Source organism: Lutjanus erythropterus, chromosome 8, assembly GCF_056507025.1.
Source record: "Lutjanus erythropterus isolate fLutEry1 chromosome 8, fLutEry1.hap2, whole genome shotgun sequence".
In the NCBI taxonomy this organism is placed as follows: Eukaryota; Metazoa; Chordata; class Actinopteri; order Lutjaniformes; family Lutjanidae; genus Lutjanus; species Lutjanus erythropterus.
In genome coordinates, this window is record NC_139324.1 from 24,014,964 (window position 1) to 24,041,738 (window position 26,775).

General features: G+C 40.9%; 3 protein-coding genes across 5 annotated transcripts in view; all 3 read right to left on the reverse strand.

Annotated features, from left to right (window-relative positions):
• Positions 1-8,397, reverse strand: part of gsk3ba (glycogen synthase kinase 3 beta, genome duplicate a) — a 42,333-nt gene extending 33,936 nt beyond the window's left edge. The window contains exon 1 of one of the 2 annotated variants that reach the window (XM_084724962.1): positions 7,482-8,397. In XM_084724962.1, coding sequence (XP_084581088.1) covers positions 7,482-7,569 — 88 coding nt within the window. In that variant the 5' untranslated portion in view covers positions 7,570-8,397. The remainder of the gene's footprint in view (positions 1-7,481) is intronic. The other variant, XM_084724963.1, reaches the window with a different exon arrangement.
• A 3,059-nt stretch (positions 8,398-11,456) lies between these two features.
• On the reverse strand, positions 11,457-24,879 carry gpr156 (G protein-coupled receptor 156). Its single transcript, XM_084724967.1, has 9 exons — positions 24,736-24,879; positions 20,220-20,347; positions 19,655-19,790; positions 19,439-19,549; positions 18,763-18,888; positions 18,425-18,520; positions 16,963-17,199; positions 15,408-15,566; positions 11,457-13,954 (listed from the first exon to the last, which is right to left on the reverse strand). Exons 1-9 carry the CDS (start codon positions 24,877-24,879, stop codon positions 12,566-12,568), a joined length of 2,526 nt encoding a protein of 841 aa, XP_084581093.1. The 3' UTR covers positions 11,457-12,565.
• Positions 21,163-24,855, reverse strand: LOC146322859 (zinc-binding protein A33-like). 2 transcript variants are annotated; one of them, XM_084724968.1, is made up of 2 exons: positions 24,736-24,855; positions 21,163-23,038 (listed from the first exon to the last, which is right to left on the reverse strand). In XM_084724968.1, the coding sequence occupies exons 1-2, from the start codon at positions 24,749-24,751 to the stop codon at positions 21,396-21,398; spliced, it is 1,659 nt and encodes a 552-aa protein (XP_084581094.1). In that variant the 5' UTR covers positions 24,752-24,855; the 3' UTR covers positions 21,163-21,395. The 2 variants fall into 2 exon arrangements, with proteins under 2 accessions (XP_084581094.1, XP_084581095.1); XM_084724969.1 differs by lacking the exon at positions 24,736-24,855 and adding an exon at positions 23,487-23,755.
• Positions 24,880-26,775: the final 1,896 nt, after the last annotated feature.

A 26,775-nucleotide genomic window follows, 5' to 3' on the forward strand; every position in this document is an offset into this window, starting at 1 on the left:
TCCTTCAGATTGATAATCAGCATGATAGGATCTCTTAGTAATGCAACTCAAAGTCAGATACTCTGCACTCGGCAGCACTAGATTGGTGAGGTTCTGAACTAGAGAACCCTTTATTTTTATATGCAGAAGGCCATTAATTGTATGGGTGCAATTTTCCCCTTTGGAGGTTATTAATTTGCATTCTGGCATAACTGTAATGTAACAGCTACTCGATTTCCCTGACATGAGCCACCCACTTTCGAGGTATTCTAGGGATAAAAACTTGCAGTGTTAATCTATGAGACACTATCCGGTTGTAGTTGTAATATTATTCATGTATTTACTACAAGATGAGGGATCATTTTCACACCATTCACATTGAATCACTACGATTGAATGTCACAGAATGTGCACCTGCCAAACTGTCCATGTGTTCATTACTCTCTCAAATTTGGCAAACACATACAATCATATGCACAGCACGTATTAACTGCTAGGCTATCACAATTAGATAATATCACACACACTGTGGCCTCGAACACTGAGGCTGAGGACTGTGATATTACCAGAGATGGAAGTAATGAATTACAACTACTCAAATTACTGTAACCATTTTTTTGTATTTTTCAAGACTGTAATTTTTCTGTCACTTCAGTATGCATTGCACTTCATAGTCTACTTCACTGTGTATATTACTTTCTGGAGTCAGCTTGGAGGATGTGTTCAACACATGCACAGTAAATCTGCATCTGTAGTGGCCACATGGAGAAGTCTGCATGGTTACAAAAATTTGTTGGGAAACAATTATCTGTACAGAGCCTTCGCTTACACCATCTGGTGAATCTACATTATAAGGACCCTAGCAGACCTTTATGCACTAGTCTAGTGGATGTGTTAAGTATAATACCAGCTTAATTTAGACTGAAGATTTGTAGAAACAGAATCCACTTTCAATTGAATGCCTAAGAATGATAATAATGATAATGTATTAAATAATACATTATATAAAGTAATGTATTTAATGTACATATTAAATCAATATGTTTACTGTACTGAATCTTAAAATGCCCATCATATGTCATCTGAGATTAAGGAGTCACGCTAAACTGAAACAGTCATTTCTCTGACAACTACGCTACAATCAGTATGTTCTCCATTTCCGGTCAAAACAACTGTTTTTGTTTTTTGTCTGTTTAACATTTATTAGAGTTAAAATTAAGGTAGAATGCTTGCAGAATGGGTTACTGCCTGTTCATGTGTGGTTAGAAATAATAAATAATCTTTAGGAAGGTGTAAATGTTTATAACGGTTAAACTGAGCAAAATGTAAAGAGTCTGCCAGGCAGTAAGGCAGGCAGTTACTGAATTCAAACTCTAGAGTGTGTATTTTCAGAGCAATGGGCTTTTGGTTACAGGAAAAGGGGCTCAGCTTTACACTGACAGACAAATGACAGTTGTTAACAGCTGTTCAGCTTACAAAGGAGGACTCGTCATCGCTTGTCAGTGTCAAAATATTATCTTGCACTTCTCTTACGCCGCTGGCCACTGTCCCTACAACCTGGAGGCAAACTGCCTGCACTTTGAGTTTGGGGAGAAGGGGGCGGGGAAAACAACTAGTTTCAACCAATAGAATGCGTATTAAAAAGGGATTCAACCTATGTAATATACTGTCTATGGCTCCAATTCTCTATTCGGACTGCAGTATTCATTTCTGAACACAAAGGATTTACATATTTCTCTTCTAACAGTAGGACTTTTACTTGTAGTTCAGTAATATTTCAGTAATGTAACAAAACTACTACTTGAGTAGACACTTTTGGTACTTTTGGTACACCACTGGATATTACTTTCAGTCATTTCAAGCTGTCAAAAGCACTTAGTTTCATGGGTCAAGACAGTGTCAGAATGCTGGACATATTAATGGCTGTTAAAATATAAAATGGGGAGAATGTAAATGGAATGGTTTCAGCATGTCAGCTGTGCACTGCAAGACAACCTGACATTTGTGAGGAATGTATGAAGAGATTTGATAAATACCTAGATGACAAAACAGACTGTGTCATGAGCAAAGGCATGCGCACACTGTGTTAAGTGAGCAGGTACACACACACACTCATGCAAAGTGCTCCACCACTGTTGCAAGGCTGATGAGATAATTCACTACATTACTGGAAGATCTAGTCACAAGAATGTCACCGCTGACACAAAGACATGTCGCTAAGCAATGCTTAGATCAAGACATCAGTGAGGTTTTTGACCAGACACGATGGGGGTGGACAGATTTTAGATATCATAGTGTGCAGCCTGTAGAGCTATAGCATCCTAGTCTTGCTACCACTTTGCATACAGCCAGTCGACTACGAATGATCATCTTCTTTTTCCCTTAAACCTCAGCTCTCTTTTAAACCTGTTTAAACTCCATCTTGTCTGCAAGTCCTTTCTGTTTCATTTGGAATCAGAGAGTCTAATTAGTTCATTTTGTTCCCATCATCACTTGCTAAATGTGAGAGAGGGACAGAAAGGAAAGGGGGAGAAAGCGAGAGAGCCGCTGCAGCTTTGAAATGCTAAACAGGCCGCTCGTTGTTCTTGGCCAGCTGCCTCACCCCAAAAAACAAAACCAAAGAGTGCTCGTGTGTGTGTGTGTGCAAGTGTGTGTTCCTGTCTGCCTGTGTAGGAGGGGTAAGAGCATTCTCTTAGGGATCATACACACTGGCTACAGCTGCTTGAGATAATCAGCCAAGTTATTCATACACGAGTATATGAGTGTGTTTGTGTGTATTGGGACAGAGAAAGTCGGGTAATGGCAGATGACATAAAGGAGAGGAAGAGAAAACAAGTCTAAGGTGATATGCTGTTGTACAAATTTAGTCCAAAGTACAATCATGACACAGCTGACAGTGCAAATAGTAAGCTCTTGAAGATGAGTCTGATTTCATTTTTTTTAGTCTACACAAGTTCCTGAAGTCACTTGTTGAGAGGAAAAACACTATTTTTTACAAAAGCAATACCTTCTTTCATCGACAGAAAAATAATTTCATAGTACTGAAAATAAGAATAAGAATTACAATAGCCACATCTGTTATCTCATATTTGATTATTCATATTATATCTAGGGGTTGCCTCATCCAGTTTTATATTACAGATTTGGCCAGCAAGTATAACTGCTTCCACTCTGTACACATATCTGTCCTCAAACTCACAGGATCTGTGCCAGCCAGCACTGCAGATATCAAGTCCAAGTTCCTGAAACTTGTTCAGGGATAGACGCTAGTGCCTTTAAGTACTGGCCCCACGGGCCACCAAGCCCCTAAATGTTGTGGCCAAAGCACATTTCTTTTTAGCACAAATGTACACTTATGTAAAAACAAAAGAGAAAAGGAAAATTCACAAAACTTTACACATCCTTCCTTAGCTGTGACACTTGTCCACTTCTCCCATGACATATGACGTGGTGTTTATTGAAAACACTATTGCTGATGAAAAAGAGACAGACTTCAGGGCTAGTTGAGGAACGTGGCAGCACACATTGCAGTACATTACGTCCTCAGATGTGTCATATTCTAGCCACTCCTGCTTCCATTTACTCCTAAATTCTCATTGCTATTTCATTGTTTCACAGTCTGCCTTTTGTCTTTCTGATTCTTCTGTAAGGATCAGATCAGCACTTTCAGTAGGCTGAGTAAATACTTCAGTAGCCCTAACATATTAGTGGCTAGCCAGCAACGAGTACTGTTTGCCGTTTTCGAAGAATGTTGATCTAAAAGTCGTGAAGGAATATAATACTTAATACAAAATAAGACTTTGTGTCTACTACATGGAATATTTGCTAGCTTCAGTTTTTTTTCACTTTTTGTGGCCATGGTGCCAGAAAAAGGGGAAAGAGTGTGGATGACACACAGCAAAGGACCACAGGCCGGAATCGAATCCATGGCCACTGCTGAGGAATGATAGCCTCAGTACATGGGGCACATGCTCTACCAACTGGGCAACAGGGGTCCACCATAGCACCATGGTTATTGTTGAAACCTGCTGTTCCTCAGCTGGACACAAGACAGAAGGAGAACTCTCTTCATTTCGAATACCTTAATAATTTTGATATGATATAATCCATGATAAGATTGGATTGTTTTAAAACATGTTCCACTTCACTCCATGGAGTTAAGTGAACTGAATAACATGATGGTGCCACATTAAATCCAATAACAGCTGCTCACCAGGCAAAGTTTTTCCTGGTTTCCTTGTTTTTGAGTATCTAATTAGAGACATTCTCTGGCTGAATCAGTTGATTTCTTGGGAACTCCACGGAGAGGAAAGGTACAAAAATAGTTATCTAGTACAGCTTTAGTACCATTTTTTTTTTTATTGGACTTCAATGCTGTGAGGACCAAATGAAGACGCAAGGCAAATGTCATTAGCCCAAGGTGTCAATTTTTGGAACACAATCAATAATCATGATGCCAAAAAGACAATCAAAGCCACAGTTGAAAATTAGCAGACTTATCCCAATATATGCATATTTTCTTGAGGTTAGCCAACGTCTCACTCCCAGCTACATTCTTTCAACGCCTCCTCTGTAAAATATAGTTGGGGAAGTCATTGCAGTCGTGTATTGGCTAATTATCACAGGGGACATCTGCACAAGCAAGTCCTTTCCTCTATGGGGCTGAACACCACCTGCTAGAAGAAATCAAATTATTTAGGCTAACACTCAATTAATTGGGTGTCTCCTGCTTCAGTTTTTAATGACTGATAATGATTTATTGACCTACCAGATGAGTCACTTGGAGAAAAATATTTTCGGGGTGAAAAACCACAGGGAAAACACTGGTGTAAGTCTAAATGGTCAGCCTTACATCTGGTGCTAATTCAGTAGCTTACATCTGAACAGCAATTAGGCCGACGACTTCCGAGTCCTCTGGTTTTGACATTTGCTGAAGGATTAACTAACGCAAGATTTCTTAAACGTAGCATTTTCTTTTGAAAGCAACAGGACCACCAATGTTACACAGTGACAGGAACACACCAACACTTCAACAACCATATCTGGGGCAAGACAAGTATTAGATTTGGGACAGGAGTGAATCTCCCTGTGTGTGTCAGCATGTGTGTGTCCTAGTCCACTGAGTGGTTTCCAGTGCCATAGCCCACAGGAGAGCCTCAGCCTCAGGCCTCACCCCACTAACACACATCACAATCACATCATTGCCCTGAAGCACCACCAACATTCCTTAACAGACTCATTTTTTCCTCTTACACAGACACACACCCAAATGTGTGCCTGCATGCAAGATAAGAAAGGGGTGTAGCTAGATGTCTCCATCCAGAACAGTCATCATTAGTCACTAATGATGTGGGTATTAGCATTAAAAACTACTAGTGCCTGCTACGGCTGCAACAAATGATTAGTTTTTTGGTCTATAAAATGTAAGAAAGTAGTGAAAAATGTCGATCAGCATTTCCAAAAGCCCAAGGTAACTTCCTAAAATGTCTTGTTTTCTCCTCAACCTAAATGTATTCAGTTTACTGTCATAGAGGAGTACAGAATCCAGAAAATATTCACATATAAGAAACTGGAATCTGACAATTTGGACTTTTTTCTTAAAACTGATTAACTATCCAAATAATTCATGATTAATTTAATAGTTGACAACTAGGCTAATTGGTTAACCATTGCAGTGCTATAAGCTGTAACACACATACACTCTAAAAATGTTTTAAGATGTATTTGCAAAGAGGAAATGTAGCATAAAACATAGAACTGCAACTATTAGTAGAGTAAGCGATTAGTTGATCAAAAGATTATTAGTTGCAAACTATTTTGATAATCAATTGATGTCGATTGTTTCAGTCATTTTTCAAGCCAAAATGCCATTTGCTGATTCCAGCTTCTTAAATGTGAGGATTTGATGCTTTTCTTTGTCATTTATGAAAGCAAATGACTGTTGACTGGACAAATGAGGCAATTTAAAGACATCATTTTGGGCTCTGGGAACCTGTGAAGAGCATTTTTCATAATTTTTGACATTTTATTGACTACATGACCTGCAGATTGAGTGATAATTAAAATAATTGTTAGCTGCAGTTGTAGTGCAGAATGAATAATTGACCAGTGGTGTAGTGATAGAGAACAGGACTGGGCAATAGCCTGGCATTGCCAGATTAATTCCACGGCAATTGAAAACATGAGCTTGGCAGGTTCCCAGGCTAGTTAGGAAATATATGGATACTGAGATGAGACTAGACATCATCTTAGATTTCAGATATCGTAAATATCCATATCAAGGCATTAGTCAAAAATATTGTTGTATTTGATTTCGTCCAGATTGCCTTGCCCTACTTTATGTACCAAACAGGCAGTGGAAAAGTGAGTGAGTGTGACTGATTATTTTCATTGTTGATTAATATTATTCGCTCGATTAATCAATTAGTTGTTTGGTCCATAACATGTCACAAAATGGTGGTTAATGTCAATCAGTGGTTACTAAAGCACAAGAGGACGCCTTGTTGTGCCCACAAGCCAACACTATTCAACTAAATGTCCTAGAGGAGCAAAGAAGCCAGTATATATTCACATTTAAGCTGAAATCAGATCATTTCAATCACTTTTTCTTAAAAACTACTCAAACTGAGTAATCAATTATCAAATCAAATTAATGATTCATAATAAACTAATCATTGCAGCTCCTCTTGTAAGAAAAGCAGGAGTCATAAAACACAGAAATCAAAACAGGCATGTATATGGACCACTGACATTAAGATCTTTATCTGTATGTGTCAGTGATATGGACCAGGCTCCTTTGCTCTGCAGGTAACTTTAGGCCTAGAGAGTCGCATGTGCTTCATCTCTGCAGCCAGTCTATAACCAGCCTCGCTCGGGCACGGTGCCACTATGCCACTTCATGAACAGGATACCAGTGTGTGTCACACTCCCTCCAGTCGTCGCGACGTCTGGTTTCGACACGGCCTCTACACGACTACGGGATCAGTAAACGAGCTCTCTCCAGGATCACGTCAGTTTCAACTATGGGCGCACCTTCCGCTTTGACAGTTGCGTAATAGACCGGCCCTATCGCTTTAACTCTGTTACGCATACGGTTGGTGCTATGTAGTAACACCGCTGTGAGATCTAATCTGCATTCAAATGGACAATAATCACACCGGATCTGCGGTAAAAGGACCGGGCTTGTTTTTTGACCTGGGCCGGTGCCAACACTTCCCTCCTCTGGCCCGGCCTGGCCCTGCCCGGTGCGGCCTGCTCACCCCGGTCAGGCTGACCGGTCGGTCCCGGGGCGGCGCGTCAGAGCGCAGCGGTGTGCGATCAGTTTGCAGCGGCCAATCTCAGCCAGTGACACACATATATGACAAGACAGGACAGGGCTATGCTATCAGGAGCTAACGTCATGCTCGCTTGACACATTTTCAGCCTGGTGGATGTGTAGCCCACACTGGGCCTGGTGCATGCAGAGAAGGTAGGCTACTCTAGAATTACAGGGCTGTACTTACTGCTGACTTTCATGCTGCCGAAAGCCGAGGGCTGCGGCACTGGTTTGCAGCTCTCCGCGAAGGATGTGGTCCTGGGCCGACCCGACATGATCCAATCCCTTTGATTCTCTCTCGACTCGGGAGACGGTGACTTGCTAAACGGCAGGGCTGATCGATTCGCCGAACCTTCTCATCCAAAACGGATGACAGTGAATGAATAACACTATAATTCACACAGGGGAAGACAGAAGGCAGAAAGCGATCCCTTTATCCCACGATCCTTCACTCTAATAAACTACCCTTTCTGTCCCACCAACGGTCAATCACAGCATCATTTATTCCTTATTATATTCCAGGTTTTCTCTCAGCGGGCCTTTGAAGACACGTCTCCGACTAAAATAGTCATGAATCTGGCCTCTCCCTGTGGCCCCCTCGATTAAAACCAATCGCGATTTCTGTCTGGATGCGGAATCAGTTTCACACAGATGAAGAAGGCTGAGATGAGATGTTAAAGAGAGCCGATGTGAACGCGGCGTTTTCTTGACAATTCGGGACACATGCAGTTCCTCTTCATATCCCGATGTGGAGGCTCAATGATCCGACTGCCATGGCGGCTCCCTCGCTATACCCTAGCCTACAGACCGTCCAACGGAAAATCTGCTAGCTGCCACAGTCTTCAGCGAATTCAACGGCTCTGCGCTCACTCTAAATCCGCCCTCGTCGCCGTCAATTTTCGGTGTCTTTACCGGGGCCCCGGGGCAGCGACCTCTTCACAAAATGATGGTCTTTAAGTACAGAGTGCGACGATACTGAATTTCTTTTTTTATTCCTTCCCCATAGGTTTCGGGCTCGCTGTCTTTGTCGCTGCGCACGTTAGCTACGCAATTTCCGCAAAGCGTTACAGGGACTCCTCCGCCGTCATGGAAGGAGGTTCACGCGCTCGACGTAACCCGCGGAAGAGAATAGGAAAACTGTGAACGCGCAAACGGCGAATCTGGGGTGGCCGAATTAGCCAATCAGAGAGGGTATCCTTCAGAAATGGGCGTCAACCGTGTGCCTGTGGTCCAATAAGAACGCCGTTCTTGAGCACCACATGGCATAATTTTCTTAGCACCGCCCTCGCCACTTCAAAGGCTTTTTCCCATGCCGCGACAGGGACAATGGGCGGATCTGCTCCCAGGATTGATGACTTCGTCAGCCAATGGAGCTCCAGAACCCGACTGTCAGTTCAAATGGACCCAGCTGTCACAGAGCACCGGTGGTCATGCAGCACTGTTGCTATGTTAGTCACAAGAGCATCCTGTATCTCTCTTCCACACATTTTTATACACACACAAGCCCCTGGCACATCCATTTAATTATTGTCATAACGCTTAGTAATTTGGTATAAAGTGCGTGTGTGTGTGTGTGTGTGTGCCTTGTCACTACAACTAATTTAATTTCACCTACACCTCTTTATCATTTATATGGCAGTATACTTCATATGATGCCATTTATAAAGGATTTATACATTTTTATTAATTATAAATAAATAATCGGTAACACTTTCTTTGACACCCATGTTGTTGGGTTTTTTGTTTGTTTTTGTTTTTGTGCAAGGATCATAGAGCATTGTAATACACTAATCCTGACACCATGAAAAGAAAAGACTGAGAGCAGGAGTACATTTGCACATGTTGTTTACTAGAGGCATCAGTAATAAATTGAGACCGTTTTATTATTAATTACAAACTCCTTGTGGTAGCTTCAATTATATTTTGGCTTGTCAGGTTGTAATAAGAACTCTTGTTATTTTGTTGTTAACAGCAAAGTTGTTAATAAATCAACTTTGATCCATATCTTCCGCAGCTCTTTTTGCAAGGTCAAACAGTCAAATTAGTCAGTAGGGTTTTTTCACAACCTGGCAACCCAAAAATGTTTAACTGAACAACAAAGTATCAGTAAGCGATTTACTTCCCATTAATAAAGTAATTTACTTACAATTTATAAGGCCATTCTAAAAGATGATTTCTTAGAGAGTGGTGCCCTTTACGCTTCTCCAGTGACCTAAAACCACTTGAGAAGAAGTCTGTCAGAACTAATCTCTTTCATTTAAATGTTCAAGGATCCAGTAGAAACTGTACAATTTTGAGAAAATGAATGACAGCTATTTTTATTCCAACATTCCTCACTATGTCAGTATTCCTCATCTTGCACAGGGTGCAGGTCACTCGTCTTAGCTTGGCAGGAGTCTTTCCTCCTGCACAGTGATGCTGCCGGTATTCTGTCTTTTGTGTGGTTTATTTATACTCTGTTATGTTCTGTATCAAAGGGAATTTCTCCCAGGCTGCCCTTCAATGCTCCATATGCAGAATAGAGAGCAGTAGCATCTCAAAAACAGGCAGTAGAGCAGAAGTAATGTGAGACGCTGTTTGTCCCTTCATATAGCAACACCTCCCCCGGCAAACACACATTTTCCCATTAGCTGAAGTAAGAAATACAGAGAGACAGAGAGGAGATACTGGGAGGAAGAGAGGACAAGACAGGAAAGAGAAATATAAAAAAGACGGGGGGGGGGGGCTGTACACTGTTTTTATTTGTGTTGCAGGGATATCATAAAAACTCTGAATCTTCTCAACTGTCTCATCTCGTGATGATTAAAGTCATATGAAATTGAGGCTGAGAAATTTTCTAATCCTGGGAAGACAGGTTTTTTTTTATCATGAAGGTCAGCTGTAGTACAATATTTCACATTTAACAAGTCAAGGCTGGCAACTGTCCCATCCAAAGGTTTCACATTGTCTATGAAGCAAATACTTTGCAGCAATTTGATTAATTACAAAATTTGATGGTATTATACAGAGGTGAGACCAAGTCATTGTTTTATAAGTCACAGTCAAGACTGAAGTCAAGTCCCAAGTCCCAAACTATGACTCATGAGTCTTTAACAAGTCATAATGTGCCTAATTCAATGCCATCGACTTACCGTTCTTTTGCAGCTTCCAGTGCTGAACAAAGTTTGAAGTTGTTGTGGCTCCATCGGTAATTTTCAACCTGCACATTTTGCACAACTACAGTTTTTCTTTTATTGACCAGCACAAAGATTTTAGACATGAATGAAATGATCTTTGCTATAATTTTTCCCAGTGTTTAGTTTTTCATGGTTCTCTTCTGAAACTTGATTGGTGGACGTGGTCATAATGGATCTGGCAGATTCAGTGTCCACTTGCTGAGAATGAGTAGTGTCAAGTTGATTTAGAAGATGAAGGGAAATGAAGTGATCTGTGGCACACTTTTTAAATAACATACTTTTAAATCTTTGGGTTTGGGGGAAGGTATCAAGACTTTCAAGTCAGAAGGCTCAAGTCCAAGTGAAGTCATGAGTTATTGGCATTAAAGTCCAAGTCAAGTTGCACTTTTTTATTTTTATTTTGTCACATTAACAACTGAAATGGTAAGACAATTAAGGGAAAGCCGGGGGCAGGTAGTGTTCAAGCACAGAAATACTGGTTGGTTTGTGGGACTCTGGAAAAAAATGGCTGGGGGAATGTGAGCGGAGTAGCAGGTTAGTCTGGTCCTACATCAGCCAGTGGTTTACAGACTTGTAGAATGAACATTAAGTGGTGAGAAGTTTCTTTTGGGAAAAAAAAGAGATGAGTCCTCAAAGGGCAGCAGGGCACTGTCTCTTAGACATAAGACACACTAAATTGTGACCTTTGCACATTAAATACTCTTAATGAGTCTGGACAATAATAGTGAGAAAAAATTAAGAGTAATAAAAGTGATAGCATGACCTGGTTTTGCCAATTGAACTGATAGTGTGGGCGCGGTGTCTCGTAAACCAGCTATAGATGGAAGCATCTGACAACAAATGTAGAGCATTGTCTAGACAACTGGTTCCCAGTCCCCACTAGGGGTCGCCAAAGCTTCACAAGGGGTCGCAAGGCCTTCTTGATTTTGAGGGATATAAGAAACCATCTCAGCATTTCATTAATTTCATTCATTTTTACGAAGGAATTGAAATGAAATTGTTATTTCTAAAGTTTACATTATTATTTAAGATATAAACTTTAAAAACTCACAGTATAAGGACACGGCGAAGACCTGAACAGAAGCTATATTCACAGAGCCTTCACTCTCTGCTAAATAGCCTTGTCCTACATTAGAAAAGAATGCACTTAAAACAGTCAAAGAGATAATAGAGAAGAAAACACTGAATTTGTCAAAAAAAAAAAAAGATGCCTATTAAGCGCATATGATTGTAAAAACAAAACATAATTACAGACAGAGGATAAAAAGTTCCTAAAATATCGGTAAAATTAATCTCTGATGCAATAATCTGCTCAAAATTCATCCAAATTGCTCATTTTACACAAATTTCCTGCAGTTAAGGCACTCACTATTTGGGTTAACTGTACACTTTATCTGTCAGTCTGTACTGTTATTATTGTACACTGAATAAAATATGAATTGATGCATAAAATAAGTCACTTAGCGCAGGGAAAAGGATGGTAAACACTGATCTACGCAACGTAAATTAAAGCAAAACTCAAACAACAAAATGAAGACCATACAATGAAGTAGAAGAGCAACATTTTAAGGAATGTGTTTGACAATGTAAAACAGTAAATAGGAGACAGAAAGTAATTCTGTACACCAAAAGATCTGCTAATAAATATTAAAATAAATACAGCATTTGCACAATATAGTGCACAATTCAGCTATTATGTAAAAGCTTTTAGTTTTGCTTTCTAGGTTTTTTATTTTCTTACTCTAAATGTCAGATTTGGACATTTTGGGAATGTAAGGGTTTCCATTTGCCAGCAGAAATATACAAATAATGCCATAAGTAATATAAAAAAAGGAAACTCCGTTGTGCTTTTGAGCTACAAAAGTTTTCACATGTGTAAAATAACCAGTTTGTCTTGTGATGCAAGATTCAAGAATACCAACGATCTTCTCGTACAGAATGCAAAACACATTCCTACTGAAAGCTGCAGTCAAATGATCTCCCATTATAGATGCACATTAGCTTTATCCTCACAGATAATTTTGTGCACCGTTTCGTAGGACATGAATATAAGTGGTGGAAATGGATGAACATGTAAAGTGCAGTAAAACTGTGCTCATACAAAGGTGGGTTTGATGTCTTCTTTGAACACCACAGGGTGCGGCGAGCGGTACAGGCTGGTGTAGCCTTCGTACTCGCTGTCAGAGGAGTCTGACGAGCTGTCGGAGGACAGCAGAGAGCCTCGCTGCAGGCACGAGTCACAGTAGGGACGGTGGTAGTAGCAATAATCTGTTGAGCTGCTAGAATCAGAGTCCCACGAACCGCAGGAGTCTCTAATGTGTCTACGGTGCTGCTCTTTATTACCACCCGCTTCAATATCGGGTGGAGCTGTGTGATTATGTTCTGCACGTGGCAACACTGAACATCTGTGGGACCTTGAAACACACCTCTCACATTTTCTTATCATTCTATTCCCTTCTGCATCCTCCTCCTCCTCCTCCTCCTCTTCCAGCTCGAGGTCATTGTTGTGAACCTGGAGTAGGACACCATCCGCGGTGACCCCTTCAGGGTGCTTGCCTGGATGCTGGTGTTCACAATTATTCCTCATCCTCCCACAACCAGCAGCCTCTGAGCCTGTGTAAAAGCAGGCCAAACCTCTTCTGGAGGAGTGAAAGGGCGGCCGACGTTTCCTCATCGTGTACGGGGAGATGCTGGGGTAGCGGAAGAGAACAGGCGGATGAGGGGTGCGTGGGGTCCGCAGTGAGAGAGGGGAAAGTGCGGAGGCTTCTGTGAATTTTGGCTGAGAAGGCCTCCTGGACGCCTGACTGCAGGGAGATCTTAGTGTGGTCTCCATGACTGCGTCCACGCTCAGCTCCTGGAGGATCTCCTGCAACTGCTCACTGCTAACAAAACCAGTCGGTCTGGCGTTTGGTCCCAGATGGGATGTTAGGCCTCTCTGGTCGGTGAAAGTTTCAAATGCAGAGGGGTTTAATCCTCTACGGGACTGTATGGAAGTGACAAAGTGAACTGTCTCCTCTGGTGTCCTGAGTAAGCCTGGGGACTGGAGGGATGAGGGCTGTTTGAGATCCTCCCCTGTGTCTCTGCCTGTAGGACCAGTGGTGTAGACACTTCTCTGATTTTCACCCTCATAAATACCATCGGGCAGAGGAGAGGAAGCAGCAATAGGTGTTGAGGAGTTTGGAGCAGACGGAGGCTCAGAGGATGGTGTAACAGCAGCTGATGGAGCAGCATCAGCAGCCACGAGGTGGGGGGAGACATGTGGCAGTGAGAGTCGGGATTTAGCGTCTCTCTGAGGTAGAGAAGAAGAAGAAGAAGAGGGGCCATCAGACTGAACCTCTGTGGTCTGAGTGGAGGAGGAGTTGAGGTTGGTGTTGGAGGAGTCCATGTCCTGGTCCTCAGGGGGCTGGCTGGCTGACATGAGACGCAGGAGTTTGTCCTTGGCGTTGCTCACCTGCTCCTGCAGACTGTCGATCACAGCATTCTTCTGAAAATTGTCATCACAAACAGCAGCTTAAACATTTTGAGACATACAGAGAAAATGATGAAAATCTACCTCATATCAGTCACATACTGCCTTCAAATAGTTTAAATTTACACAAACAGAGCAGTCAAGCTGTGGGACAGAGTTGTCAGCATATTGTTAAACAGCTGGTGTCATTTAGACCTAATGAGAAATTAGATCTGTTTTGTTTCATCTAAACCTCTCTTGTAATATCTGTGTATACATATAGCTCCCTAGTGTTTCCAAGTGGTATTATTGTTGTGCTCCTGTGGCAAAGACAAACAGGGGTTGGCGTCGGGGTGGAGGGGAGAGAGTAACATTAGAAGATAACATTAGGTATAACTTTAGATTACTAACTTTAGATATTAGTCTACTTTTCCCAGGAAACAGATTTGCATAGGGATTCGTGAAACTAATGTTTATATGTAACAACTTTAAATATATGAGCTTTATTGACCAAATTATTAATGCAGAACAAAAGGGTTCCAAGACTGGGCTCTTGTGGGACACCACAAGTAACTTGCACCTTATCAGAAGTAATTCAAGAGTGAGCCATTTGTATGTCGGTCTATGGAAGCCAAAATATTTTAACTTGAAATGATCCATGGCATTAAAGTTTTTGATAAATTCCAAAGCATATTCACTATGGTTTAAAGCAGTATAAATCTGATCAGCAAGCTGAAAACATAATGTTTTTGCTCATATTTTTACAAGTTAAAATGATCTTTTAATTAAACTTTATGATCTAAGACTTCTTCTGTACACATTTAAGTTTTATTTCTCTCAAGTTTTGTTAAAACCCATGTTAGTGAGCACTTCTCCTCTGTTAAGATAATCCATCCACCTCACTGCTGTGGCATATAAAGATGCTGATTAAACCACATTATTATCACATAGGTGTACCTTGAACTGGTCACAATAAAAGAAAATAAAAATATCTGTAGCTCTATGTGAAATTGCCATAATTCACTGCCTAATAAATGTCTTTTTCAAGATAAAACTGCACATTTTAGAGTGGCCTCATGTCATGACCAGTCCAAGGCATGTCTGTGCAATAATCATGCTGTTTAAACAGCATCTTTATATTCAATACCCGTCAGGTGGCAAATAAGAAGTGCTCACTGACACAGATTTAACAAAATTATGAACAAAATTTGAGAGAACTAAACCTGTTCTGTGCACAGAAGAAGTCTTAGATCTTTAATATCAACTTATGAAAAATGGGAGCTAAAAATGTTGTGTTTATATTTTTTGTTGAGTGTACAAAGTTAAAGCAAAGTTAACTTTGCTTTCCTTATGCAGACATCACCAGGAATAACATTAAGGAGTAACCCGAGATCACTGACAATAAATTAAAACACAAAGGACTTGTTATTTAATGCTCAACAAGATGTTCTTATTGAATCGTATATTTTGTGAAAAAACAATGCAGTACCTCATTAATGAGCTTTTTCATGGAGTTGTTCTCCCCCAGCAGATAGTAGATCTCATCCTGGCTGTATACTGAGGGCTGGCTCTTACTGGGGCTGCTGAAGTACTTGGCCATCTGACTTGGGTTGTTCTGATCTTCTTCAAACTGCCGCCACTGGGTCAGCTGCAGGGTGGTCAATGTGATATTTTGGAGTAAAAAAAACTGAACAACACATGCCACTGGGTTTTAGCTAGAGCTCCTTGCACACACTAGTAGTAAACGTCACCAGGACCACTTGACACCAGACCTTTTGACCAGGTGTGTTTGAGCGCATTGCTCACTGTTCAGATATTTCCTTCCTTTCCACTGCAGATGCATTCCTTTATTGTAACATAAACCCACTGCCAGACACTTAGAGAGTCATAAACCTGTTTGCAGCAGCCTACGTAATTTTGACTCATAAACACCTTCTGTGTGAGTCACACTCCGCTGATAGACATGGCAAACTGGCACGCATATGGAAAATGGGGGCGTGGGCGCCACAATCACTCATAGGATTTACTACTTTTGTCAAAACAAAAAGAGAAAGTCACATAAGCCTCTTATTCATGTGTTGGTCCGTCACATGTCTCTGTATTTACTGTGTCTGACTGGCTGACTGATTTCCAGACATAGCATCCTATAACTAGATGACAGTTCTGCCTTAAAAAATTCCTTCATAGTGGTTTCTGCATTAAAGATAGTACAAAAGTGTCACCATACACTGCAAGAAAAGAATTTCAAAGAGGTAAAAAAAAAAAAAAAAGTCCTGTTTCTGGGAAATAAATCTTATTTTTGTCTAAAAAGAAAAATAATCTTGTCAAGCAAGTTTTGCATTAGAAAAGTAATCACATTTTAAGACAATATATCTTTGTCTTAAGGTAAGATAATACAGCTAGCATTGAGCTAATTTTAATCAATAACAAGCTACAAATTACAGCAATCAAAGTTTTAAGTAATCTATTTTCATTCACTGTTAATGAGTGTGTGCAAGTCAGCCTGTGTGATGAACAGAACCTGCTGCTTCACATTTCACTTTATTGTATTTGGTTCAGTGATGCAGCCAGAACCTGCAAGCATCAGCATCATATGAAAGACTGTTCCAGAAAACTACACGTCCAGCAACTATACAGCACCAAGTTTCACTCTGAGCCGGAGTTTAGCTCTCTGTCTGTTGCTCACACATTCTCTCTCTCCCTGAATGATGGACACGATGTTGTCAGTATTTTTCATTGAAGCACCTGTTTTTTCCTAACTGTTTCATTAGAAGAAAATGCTAAGGCCCATTGCATTATTCAGGTGGCTAGATTTATAAACTAGATTTATAAGCCAGTTTTAAGATTCGTATATATATATTTTTTTGGCTTAAAACAAGACTATTTGATTATTATATAAGAAAATTTGGCAGCTTTCTAATAATGCTGAGTCAGAAGTGTTTTTTCAAAAGTTAAAGAAGAAATCCTGCACTTTTTAAAGGGCTTGCAACGGGAAACTTTTTTCATCCATCTTGTATGTGTATCCTGAGGTGTTTAATTCTCACCTGAGGCACAAACAGCATGCAGTTGGTTGCCAGTGTGCAGATGAAAATGGCTCCAGCCACGGTGCTGTAGACCAAGTTGGGCCAGGCCTGCAGGAAGATGGACACGGGAACAGCCACAGCCGAGGAGAGGGTGACCAAAGTAACGACTGTTATGATGGTGGGAGACTGGTTGACTGGAGGGTGGCTGACATTGCTGGTCAGCCCTGCTAGATAAGTCCCATAGAGGAGAAGACAACCCTATGGAGAAATGCAGGGACAAAGTAAAGAAAGTCGATGTTTTTGTTAAAACAGTGGAAATACTGGAAATATCTTGTCCTCTCGCTATGAATTAAGACATCCCAAGAGAGCGCTTTGGATCAGAATTGTAAGCAATTGTAATAAAAGACTGCAAAGCCTGAGGATCTGAGGCTGCGCTCTGGCTCATAGGGGAGCTGCATTTCAGCACTATAACTAGGAGCTAAACCATGAGGATGTGATGATGTAAGTTCTGCTGCTAGGGGCAGAACTCTGTCACATTAAAACAATGCAAAAAAGACCTAGTTTCATGATGTTGTGAAGTAGTGTGGGATCATGGGAGTTGTTTTCTTCCCTTTTAAACAACCACCATAGCTGATGAAAATCTATCTGACATGACTCAGAAATTCTGTTCATGGATGAGGTAATATTAAAGTTTTATTCCTGTTATGCTCAACCATGGTTGTTTACTTCCTTCCTCATTCTCTGACAAAGCACAAAGTACACAACGCAACAAAATATATAGCATCCGTCAAGCTTTTTGAAATTTAAATATAGAAATTTTACATATTAGAGCTTCCTCTGACCTGTGGCGCTATCTGTCTATCTAGATGTGAGTTGCTTAGATTTGGAGATATCGACTGTAGAGATGTCCACACTCTCTCAAATGTAACAGAACTAGTGGCTTTGTGGTCAAAACCACATTAAACTAGTCTAACAGAGATCAACACTTTCAAGAGTAAAAACAAGAGGAGAAAACGATGTACAGGATGACTAAGATCCTCAGCTGACTGAGCAAGACTGAAAGATTTCCCAATGTCTAAAGAGGAACCAGAGGGGCTTGTGTCTTAAAATCACCTAAAATTAAGATTGTATCATTATGAAAGCTAAATGATCTGAAAACTATTTTGAGGGTCTGTAGATTAAAAGACAAAGTAATGGGGCGTTGCTATTTATCTGAAAACCAGTGATTCACAGGAGGAAATCTTTCCAGAAAGTTTAAATTCATCCTGCTGTATATTATATCTAAGTTAATATGAAGAAACCTCTCTTTCACTACAGAGACTGACTCTTGACTTTGCTATTTCTACATTGAAACAGAGCACTTTGGCATGAAGAGACACATTCAATAAAATGTAAATCAATCAGTCATATCAACATAACAATGAAGGAAGTAAAAGCAGTCATTATTTTAACATTGGATTTAAACAAAACAGAGATTACTTACCTTCTGAACAGCGATGATGATGACCCACAGAGCTGAGTATACAGAGGAACAGGTGTCCACCTGAGACAAAGAGTAGGAAATGTCTCTCTCCACCACCTAGATCAGGAAGAAGAATAATATGCTGACTTTAAACTTGAATAAAATTGGCTGTGATGCCAACATATCTGTAATTTATTACATTATAGTAGGAGAATGAGGAGTTTTGGGATGCTGCAGTCAGATAATAATCAAACTTCCAGAGTTCATAATCCTCACACTGTTCTGTTATTAAACAAACAAAACTTTAATTCATTCTGCAACTTGCTTTTAAGCCCCTCAAAATAACCATTAAGCTGTACCTTGACAACAGCACCAACAGATCGTGAACACCTGATGGGGTCTGTGAGGTTCCAGGTGGTGAGAACCAGGATGTCCACCAGGATCAACAGAGCCACCATGCCCATCAGCTGGATGTCTCGGATGATCTGAGACAGAAAGTAAATTTACCAATCACATCAATGTCATTCAGTTACAAAACTTATTTAGTAAACTGCATTTTCGTCCACATCACTCTGGCAGCATCTGTGTTACGCTAACCAGATACCAGTTAGGGAATACTGTAATCTGTCTAAAAGCTAATGACTTTGCCCATAACCTGAACTTCATGACATTATTTCTAGATATCCTGCTAAGAAACAAAAACACAAAGAAGCGAGACCAAACATATGACACACGAAATGGATGTAACAAGTGCAAGATGATTAAAATTTCATTTAGGAAGTATGCATAATACAGTACGCGATGACTAAGCCACGTCTGCCTCGCATAATCTTCTGCTGTTTTTATTCCAATTGGTCCCTCTCAAAACAGGTCTGTGTAAAATACCAGTCACAATTTAAGACTGTTCACAAAAAACATGAAACTAGTCTCTGAAAAGATATTTAGAATATAATCAATCCAACCTGGAGCAGCTGGATGAAACAAACGAACAAAAAAAAAAACACAAGACAAGGTTGTTGATGCCAGCATGCTTACCACTCTCTTGTCAGGCACACGCTGGGTGAACACTCTGTACAGTCTCCATGTCTTCCCCAAAATTGGGCCAAACACCAGGGTACTGCCAACACAAAGAGTCCACATCCGAGCCTGTATGAGAAAGCACTGCATCATTATCCAGCAATTATTTATACAATAAAATCCATACCCATTTTATTAGTGTAGTGGAGTATTGAAGGAGACTGTGGGGCTTACTTGCAGCACAAGTGTAGATGCTCCACCTTGTGAGTGTGTTCGTTCATCGACGGCGAATAGGAAGCCACTGCTGTAGGTGAGGACGCTTCCAAAGAGAGTGAGGACATTCAGGTTGGGACTGGACATCTTCACTATCCTGATAATACAACACGTGCAGATATAAACACAACTGATTCATTCATCTCTGCAGATAATCTTTATTTATTTTTGTAGGTTTCACCTTTTATTCTATGATTCAAACTACATTTTATTAATGACACAAAATATTAGTGCATACTCCAGAAAAATGTTCAGGACTCAAAATTGCATGAAAACATTATGTTCACTTGACACAAACAAACCTCAAGTTTGATGGTTGAATGAACTAAAATAAATGAATGTAAAATTCTGCACTCAATGTTTTATGTTCATATGACATGTAGTCAATTTCTTGTTCAATAAAGCAAATAATTTGTGTTCACTGAATATAAAAATAACATATTACTCAAAACGCACATTAAAAGTTGTGTGCGCCGTTTACAATAAACTTTTATGTTGAGTGAGTGAACTGGCACTGACGGTGTACCTGTTGTTTTTGAAGCGCAGGGTGAAGAGGAGGAAGCAGAAGGCCAGCAGGATACCACCAGACAGCAGCGTCCACACCACAGCGCTTAACACTGGGGAGAGAGACCGCCTCGGGAGCTCCACTGCCACCTGCACACACATGCACATACAAACCCCTTAAAATCAAGCCTGAAATAATAGAGATGTAGTTAATAAACATGTGCATGAAATGATTATTGTTTTTGTGTGATCCAAACTCTCAGTTTAGCAAAAGATAGACATACAAACAAGAAGAAGAAGTACACAGGATTCAGATGAGTAAACAAATTTTATTAAGGCAAACAACAAACATCACACCAGACTTTTGCTAACTAGTGTTGTCATGATACCAAAACTTTGTGACCAATACCAAGTTGAGTATCACAACACTCGATAACAAAACGATACTGGAGACTGAAATGATATTAGTTCAATACTCACAGACTAATAGTCAGAAACAGAATGTCCATAAGGGACATACAAAATGCTATTGCAAAACCATGAAACCCACAGTGTACAAAAAGTGACACGTAGCTAGTGCTGCTAGCCCTAAGCTATGTAGCTATTAACTGTTGAAAGAGCCTGAAAAGAAGAAGCCTGAAATAATGGTATCTTAATACAGTGTCGCTGACAATATTGTGTTCAGCATGAGTAGAAAATATTCAACTTGAGCGAAAAATCCATGTGTATCATGAGCCTCTGCAGAGTGTTATGTGCGGAGGCAGAGCGGAGGGACAGAGCCGCCGTTCGCTGACAGACAGCTGCAGAGCTGGAGGAATAAACTCCCTGAGTCATATGAAAATCTACCCTGATGCATGAACGTACAGAGGAGGGGAAAAACAAGAGAGACTGGAGGGAAATAACAGAAAGAACTGGAGTCTCTTGAGTGTGCGGTTCAATCAGAGGCTGAACTGAACACAAACACACACTCTCAGTACCTGAGACAAAATTCACTTCACTTTCTGTGTGAATGCACCAATATTGACCTGCAACAAGTAGAGACCGTTGAGAAATTCTAATAATAAGCCAACAAAGTATTGACAAAGTACCTAAATTTTGGTATATCCTGCAACACAACTGCTAACTTTCACGTCAAAATGAGAAACTGTCAAAAAAAAAGTTCAACAATCAACAGAAAGAGATAAAATTTTGTCTGATTTTAGACATTGACAGGTGAGATGACCAGAGGAGCAGAGTTGACCCCACTATGATTACGTCGGGGGTTAAAGTAGGGGAAAAGTCTTTCACTGAATGAGTATCCAGTGAACGAATAGATATGTGAAGCAGTGTCTGCGTTGTAAAAAGAAACTTGCCCACACTCTAGATCCACATACACCCCGATTTTCTGAGGTTTCTCAACCAGCGGCACACAGATAGGAGTGCTGTTGAGGGCCCAGTAGCTCTTGTCCCCTCTCATCCCGAGAGCCCAGTAGCCTTGTTCGGGGTTTAGTATATTCCCTCCTTTTCTGTTTACGGATTCAAGCCCAACTCCAACATCCCACTCCGTTTTCCCTTTCACCAGAACCTCATAATAGAACCTGCCAGAGGAGAAGCCTTCCTTTCCCAAAATGCTTACGCCGGGGTAGAATCTTTCTGGGTTGTCTGGGAGGCTCAACGCTACATCGCCATGATAGACCTGTTTCTTGTTTTCTGACAGCACCAGTTTGGGATGAGCCGTATCAGGGTCCAGAGTCACATCCACTGCACACTGCTGAGCCCTCTGAAATTCGGTTTCACAAAGCCTCTTCACCTCAGCCTTTACTGTCTCCTCCAACTGACATGCTACTCTCCTCAGTGCTCTTCTCACTGTGCCCACGTACACAGCGCTCTCCACGCAGGTGTCAGCCCGGTCTTTGGTGGCTGGCAGCGCGGAACAAGCTGGAAAGCTCTGGAGAAAGTAGAGGTCGTCTTCAGTGCATGAGAGCTGCTCGAGCTCTGCGTTTCTTTGCCTCAGCTCGTTGATCTCCCGCTCCAACTCCATGATTACTTCGCTGGTCCTGATTTGAACTTGACTCTGCTTTGCACCAATGACCTCCACCACCTCAGCGTGGCCTCTCTGGACAAAGTTGAGCAGTTTGTTGAAGACTTGCCAGCTCTCCTCAAGCTCTCTCTCTGTGTTTCCTCTGCTGAGCTGAACGGATTGATTGATCTCACAGATTTTCTGCAGTCGGCTGTTGATCATTTCTTCCACCTCTGCATGTATCCTTCCAACTTGAGTTCTCTTGTCTCTGCTCTTATCCTCTATATGTACAGTGTGATGAGCTTTGTGCTCTTTCTTACTGCAGATTTGACACACATACGTCTGGTCAGTGTTACAGAACAGGTCCAGGAGTTTCTCGTGCTTCTTACACACTCTGTCTTGCATGTTCATCGTGGGGTTGATCAGGCGGTGTTTCTTGAAGGTGCCAAGAACATGATGGGGCTCCAAGTGAGTCTCACAGAAGGAGGCCAAACAGTCCAGGCAGGACTTAAAAGCCTTGACTCTTTTTCCAACACACACGTCACATAAAACCTCCCCTTTATGGCCAGTGTTAGCTCCACTTTCATCTTTCTGTTCCATTGACTTTTTGAACTGAGAAGCCAACTCAGATATGAAGGTGTTAACGTTGAGCTCAGGCCTCCTGTAGAACTTCTGCTTGCACATGGGGCACTGCGAGACATTAGCGCTCTGCCAGTATCCTTGTATGCACTCCCTGCAGAAATTGTGCCCACAGGGAGTGGAGACTGGTTGGTTGAACACATCCAGACAGATGGGGCAAAGAAGCTGCTCCTCAGACAGCACGCTGCCGGCAGTAGCCATATCTAGGAACACATCCAGAAAGAAAAGCAGGTGGGATTTTATGGAATAAGTTGGCTCCAGTCCCTGCACCAGACCCCTGTTTTCCTTCCACTATATTATTAGATTTAGAAACAGTTGTGCCTGGTAAGCTGTCTATGTCCACAAATAGTAACAGATGCTAACAGATGCATGGTGTTACGTTTCATCACAGGATTTTTCACTTTAGCTGAACTGTTTTCATGTCTTCTGGGTTCAACACACAATAACAGAAAGGAATTGTTAGGCCATTAAAATAAAATAATATGCTACATTAAAATACAATCTTGTCATGAATCCATTACCATAACAAAGCAAACACAGTGCCGCTCATTGTTCCTTTCCCCTTAGGTGAAGATGATAGCTGCACTTTTAGACTGATGCATGCATAAATTAACATCATAAAGCACAAAAGAAATCAAAGAGATAACTCACCTCGCTTCTATGTGGTTCAAGACAGAGAGAAAATGAGTCTGTAGGAGAGTGTTTGTGCTGCCTCACCCACTGTCTCTACTACTTTAGTTTCTATTTGGGAAGTCACACTTGTGCCCGCCTCATGTTGCTGGGCTCCGCTCACTCTTCTCTTAAAGGCACCAGTGACTGAGACGATACTAAACATAGCTTCACTATAACATCATCATTACTTCTCCAGACCTTTAGTCCTGAACTGATCTATCAAGGGGAAAATAAACATTTATCTATTTACTTAATTTGCGTTGCCTTTTAGGTGGTGTAAGTAATTCAACAAATGTTAAGCCATAAGCCGAAGTTTAGCAATGGCTGTGCGTGGAATGACAAAATCTGCAGCCAATAACTTTGAAAGTAATTTAAGAATGTACATTATACTGTATGTAATTCAGTGTTGTGTGATTAATGTGATTGGCCGTTCAAAAATTTGGAATCGCCAGCCATGAAAGCTTGTTTCAGTGAAGTCAATGAGTGAATATTTTTTTTAATGGTCTCTCTTGCTTTTTGGCAGGAAGTCCTGTTTACAATTAGATTTTATTTTGTATGAAGGGTTTGCAAAAACAGTGAAGTTGTGTACGTGAAGAGCAAAATGCTGTACAACTGTTCAACCAGACTGACAAAGGAAAGGACAGAAAGAGACAAAGATACCTCTAAGTAACAGTTCAATAAGATTAGAATAAATTACAATTCAGTCATTAATAAAAGACATTAAAAATAGCATCAAAATTAATGGAGATTTAAATAAGAACAGGTTCCTATTTCAGTGTCAAGTACACAATAACACCTAAAATGAGCTGGAATCAACAGGTGTGGTGCTTTAGAAAAGCTTATTCGAACCAGATCACAGCAAATAAGTTAACATGCTATAAACTGCCAAATCACAGTAACCCAAATCAAAATAAAACTGTTATTCACATCCATATATTTTTTTGTCCAAGCCACAGGGAGTTATTGGAGCAAAAGAGCCTCATGCTAACCCCCAGACAAAATCAAAGTTTTCATAATTTAATATTCTTCTTTTGTGGCCAAAGCTATTTTAAATGTAAATAACACACTTCATGTCACTTTTGAACGGGAATGTCTATATATATATAAAAGATTAACAGCGTGTCCATGTAGGTGTGTTTACATGGAATGTGCATACTAAAGAATTTGTGCACCATGCATTTGCATGTTTTGAGCACTTGTGTCCATGTGCATCTGTGTGTGTGATTACCGTGCTGAGACCACATAGTCTCTGCAGAATGTCGAGGCCTGCCTGCCTGTTGACTCCTGAGTGGATGAAGCAGAGTGGGGAATCACACTGAGAGCTGCAGTTCAGCTCGGACTCCATGACTGACCCCAGTCTGTCCAATTTCATGCACACATCCTGAGGAACAAACAGATAATGTGATGGATGTGATGAGATTTGAAAATTAAACACACTGCTCTTGTAAATTTGACCCACAACTATTCAGAGGGAAAACTCCATTATTTTTTTTGTCCTCAGATTAGTCATATCCTTTTCATTGCACCTTTATATCTCAAAGATGAAAACATCCACTGAGCCCCAAAACAGAGGGCATATTTTATTCTGCTTCTATTTCCAGGTCTATAATTCACTACATAGTTGTAAGACTTGTAGCCACCACAGTGTGGAGCTCTGACAGAAACCTCTGAGAGGAGGAGTGATGGGAGTATGGATGTTATTTTGCACTACACCAAGATTACACCAAGGATAAAGCTTTAGATCATAAACACAAGTAATCCCAACAGACACTAATGTTAGGATGAAACTGAGGTTGGAATAAAAATGCCCAAATAAAGCGTAAATTATTTACCACCACAAAACAAACTGAGAAGCCAGGACAGGAAGCCTGTGTGTTTCTGCTTATCCTCAATTTCCACCAGCACTACGTCATCACTGAGGTAAACCAGTCAACACAGGATCACACTCTGCTCTGCTGCGACACACATCTGTGCACAAGGTGGAAGACAGAGCGAAACAAAAGCAAATGCTGCAATATGATAAAGCCATCATTTACAGTTTCACCGAGGGCCGCATGATCAGCCCGGTTATCTACGTCATCTGACACTTGAGACGTAAAAACTTCGGAGACTACCAAATAACTGTTTGTCACTCTTGCCACAGGCATTTTTATGAGGTTACCTGTGCTGCACTGACATGTTGCAGATTTAATTATGCGGCATGGTATCACCTGATACTGAGCTGTAACTGTGAGTCTGATTGCTGTAAACGCCGACGTGACTCAGCCACATGTTGCCGAGAGACGATGTAAGACCACTTGTATCGATACAAATTGGCAGACAGGTGGGTGTTTATATGAGTGGCGTGCTATCAGACAACACATCTCTTGTCATTGTCTGTAGAATGACTAACCTACCCATAGGGCCCTCTTTGATAGTTGGATAATGGGATTCAGTCAAAACAGAGCAGTGTGTGAAGTCTGTTAAAATACATGTACGTGTTTCAATTCCTGCTGGTTTATAGATCATTATATTGCTGCAAGAAACTGGACGCCATCATCTCAACACTTATTTGTCATAATAAGGGGAGCGGAATATAAAAAAAAGCATCTATATAAGGTTAAGTTAAAAGGTAGTTTTGGCCTTCCTCAACTGAAACTTTTAAAAAATTTTAAACTCTTTAAGAACACAGAGACAAATTCAACCTTTTCTGAATCTGCCCAAAGTCTACACTGATTGCCCACTCTGCAAAAGACATGCTTTACCTCCAGGTTTAGACGTATATATTGAGGGTAATCCAAGTTTATTTACTTCTGACCATAGTCAAAGTGGGTGCTGCAGCGAGAAAGTGCAGTACCAGAGTACTGATACCAGGACAGGAATTTCAGGGCGGCCATGGAATGACCCCTGACTTTAGCCTTGTACCACTCCAAAAATTAGCGGTACAAAGACGGGGCATCAAGATCACTGATCCAGCTGATTTGGCTATTTTCTGCCTCGTTCCTGTCAATGCAGTTTTTAGACACCACAGCCTTTTAATCATCAAGTGAAACACTGTGCACATAACCAGTGGAGGGTTAGATTTAGAGCTTGATGTGGAAAACCACCAGGATATTTAAGTGTGATGACTCACAGCAGTGCTCAAGATGAGCGAGAGGAAGGGAGCGTGAGAACACGGACAGAAGTGTTGACGTGATATAAGCTTTCCTTGATCATGAAGCTTTATGATACTCTTCAATTCTGTGGTTTACACTGCAGATTGGAGTCTCTGTTAACAGTGACAGACACA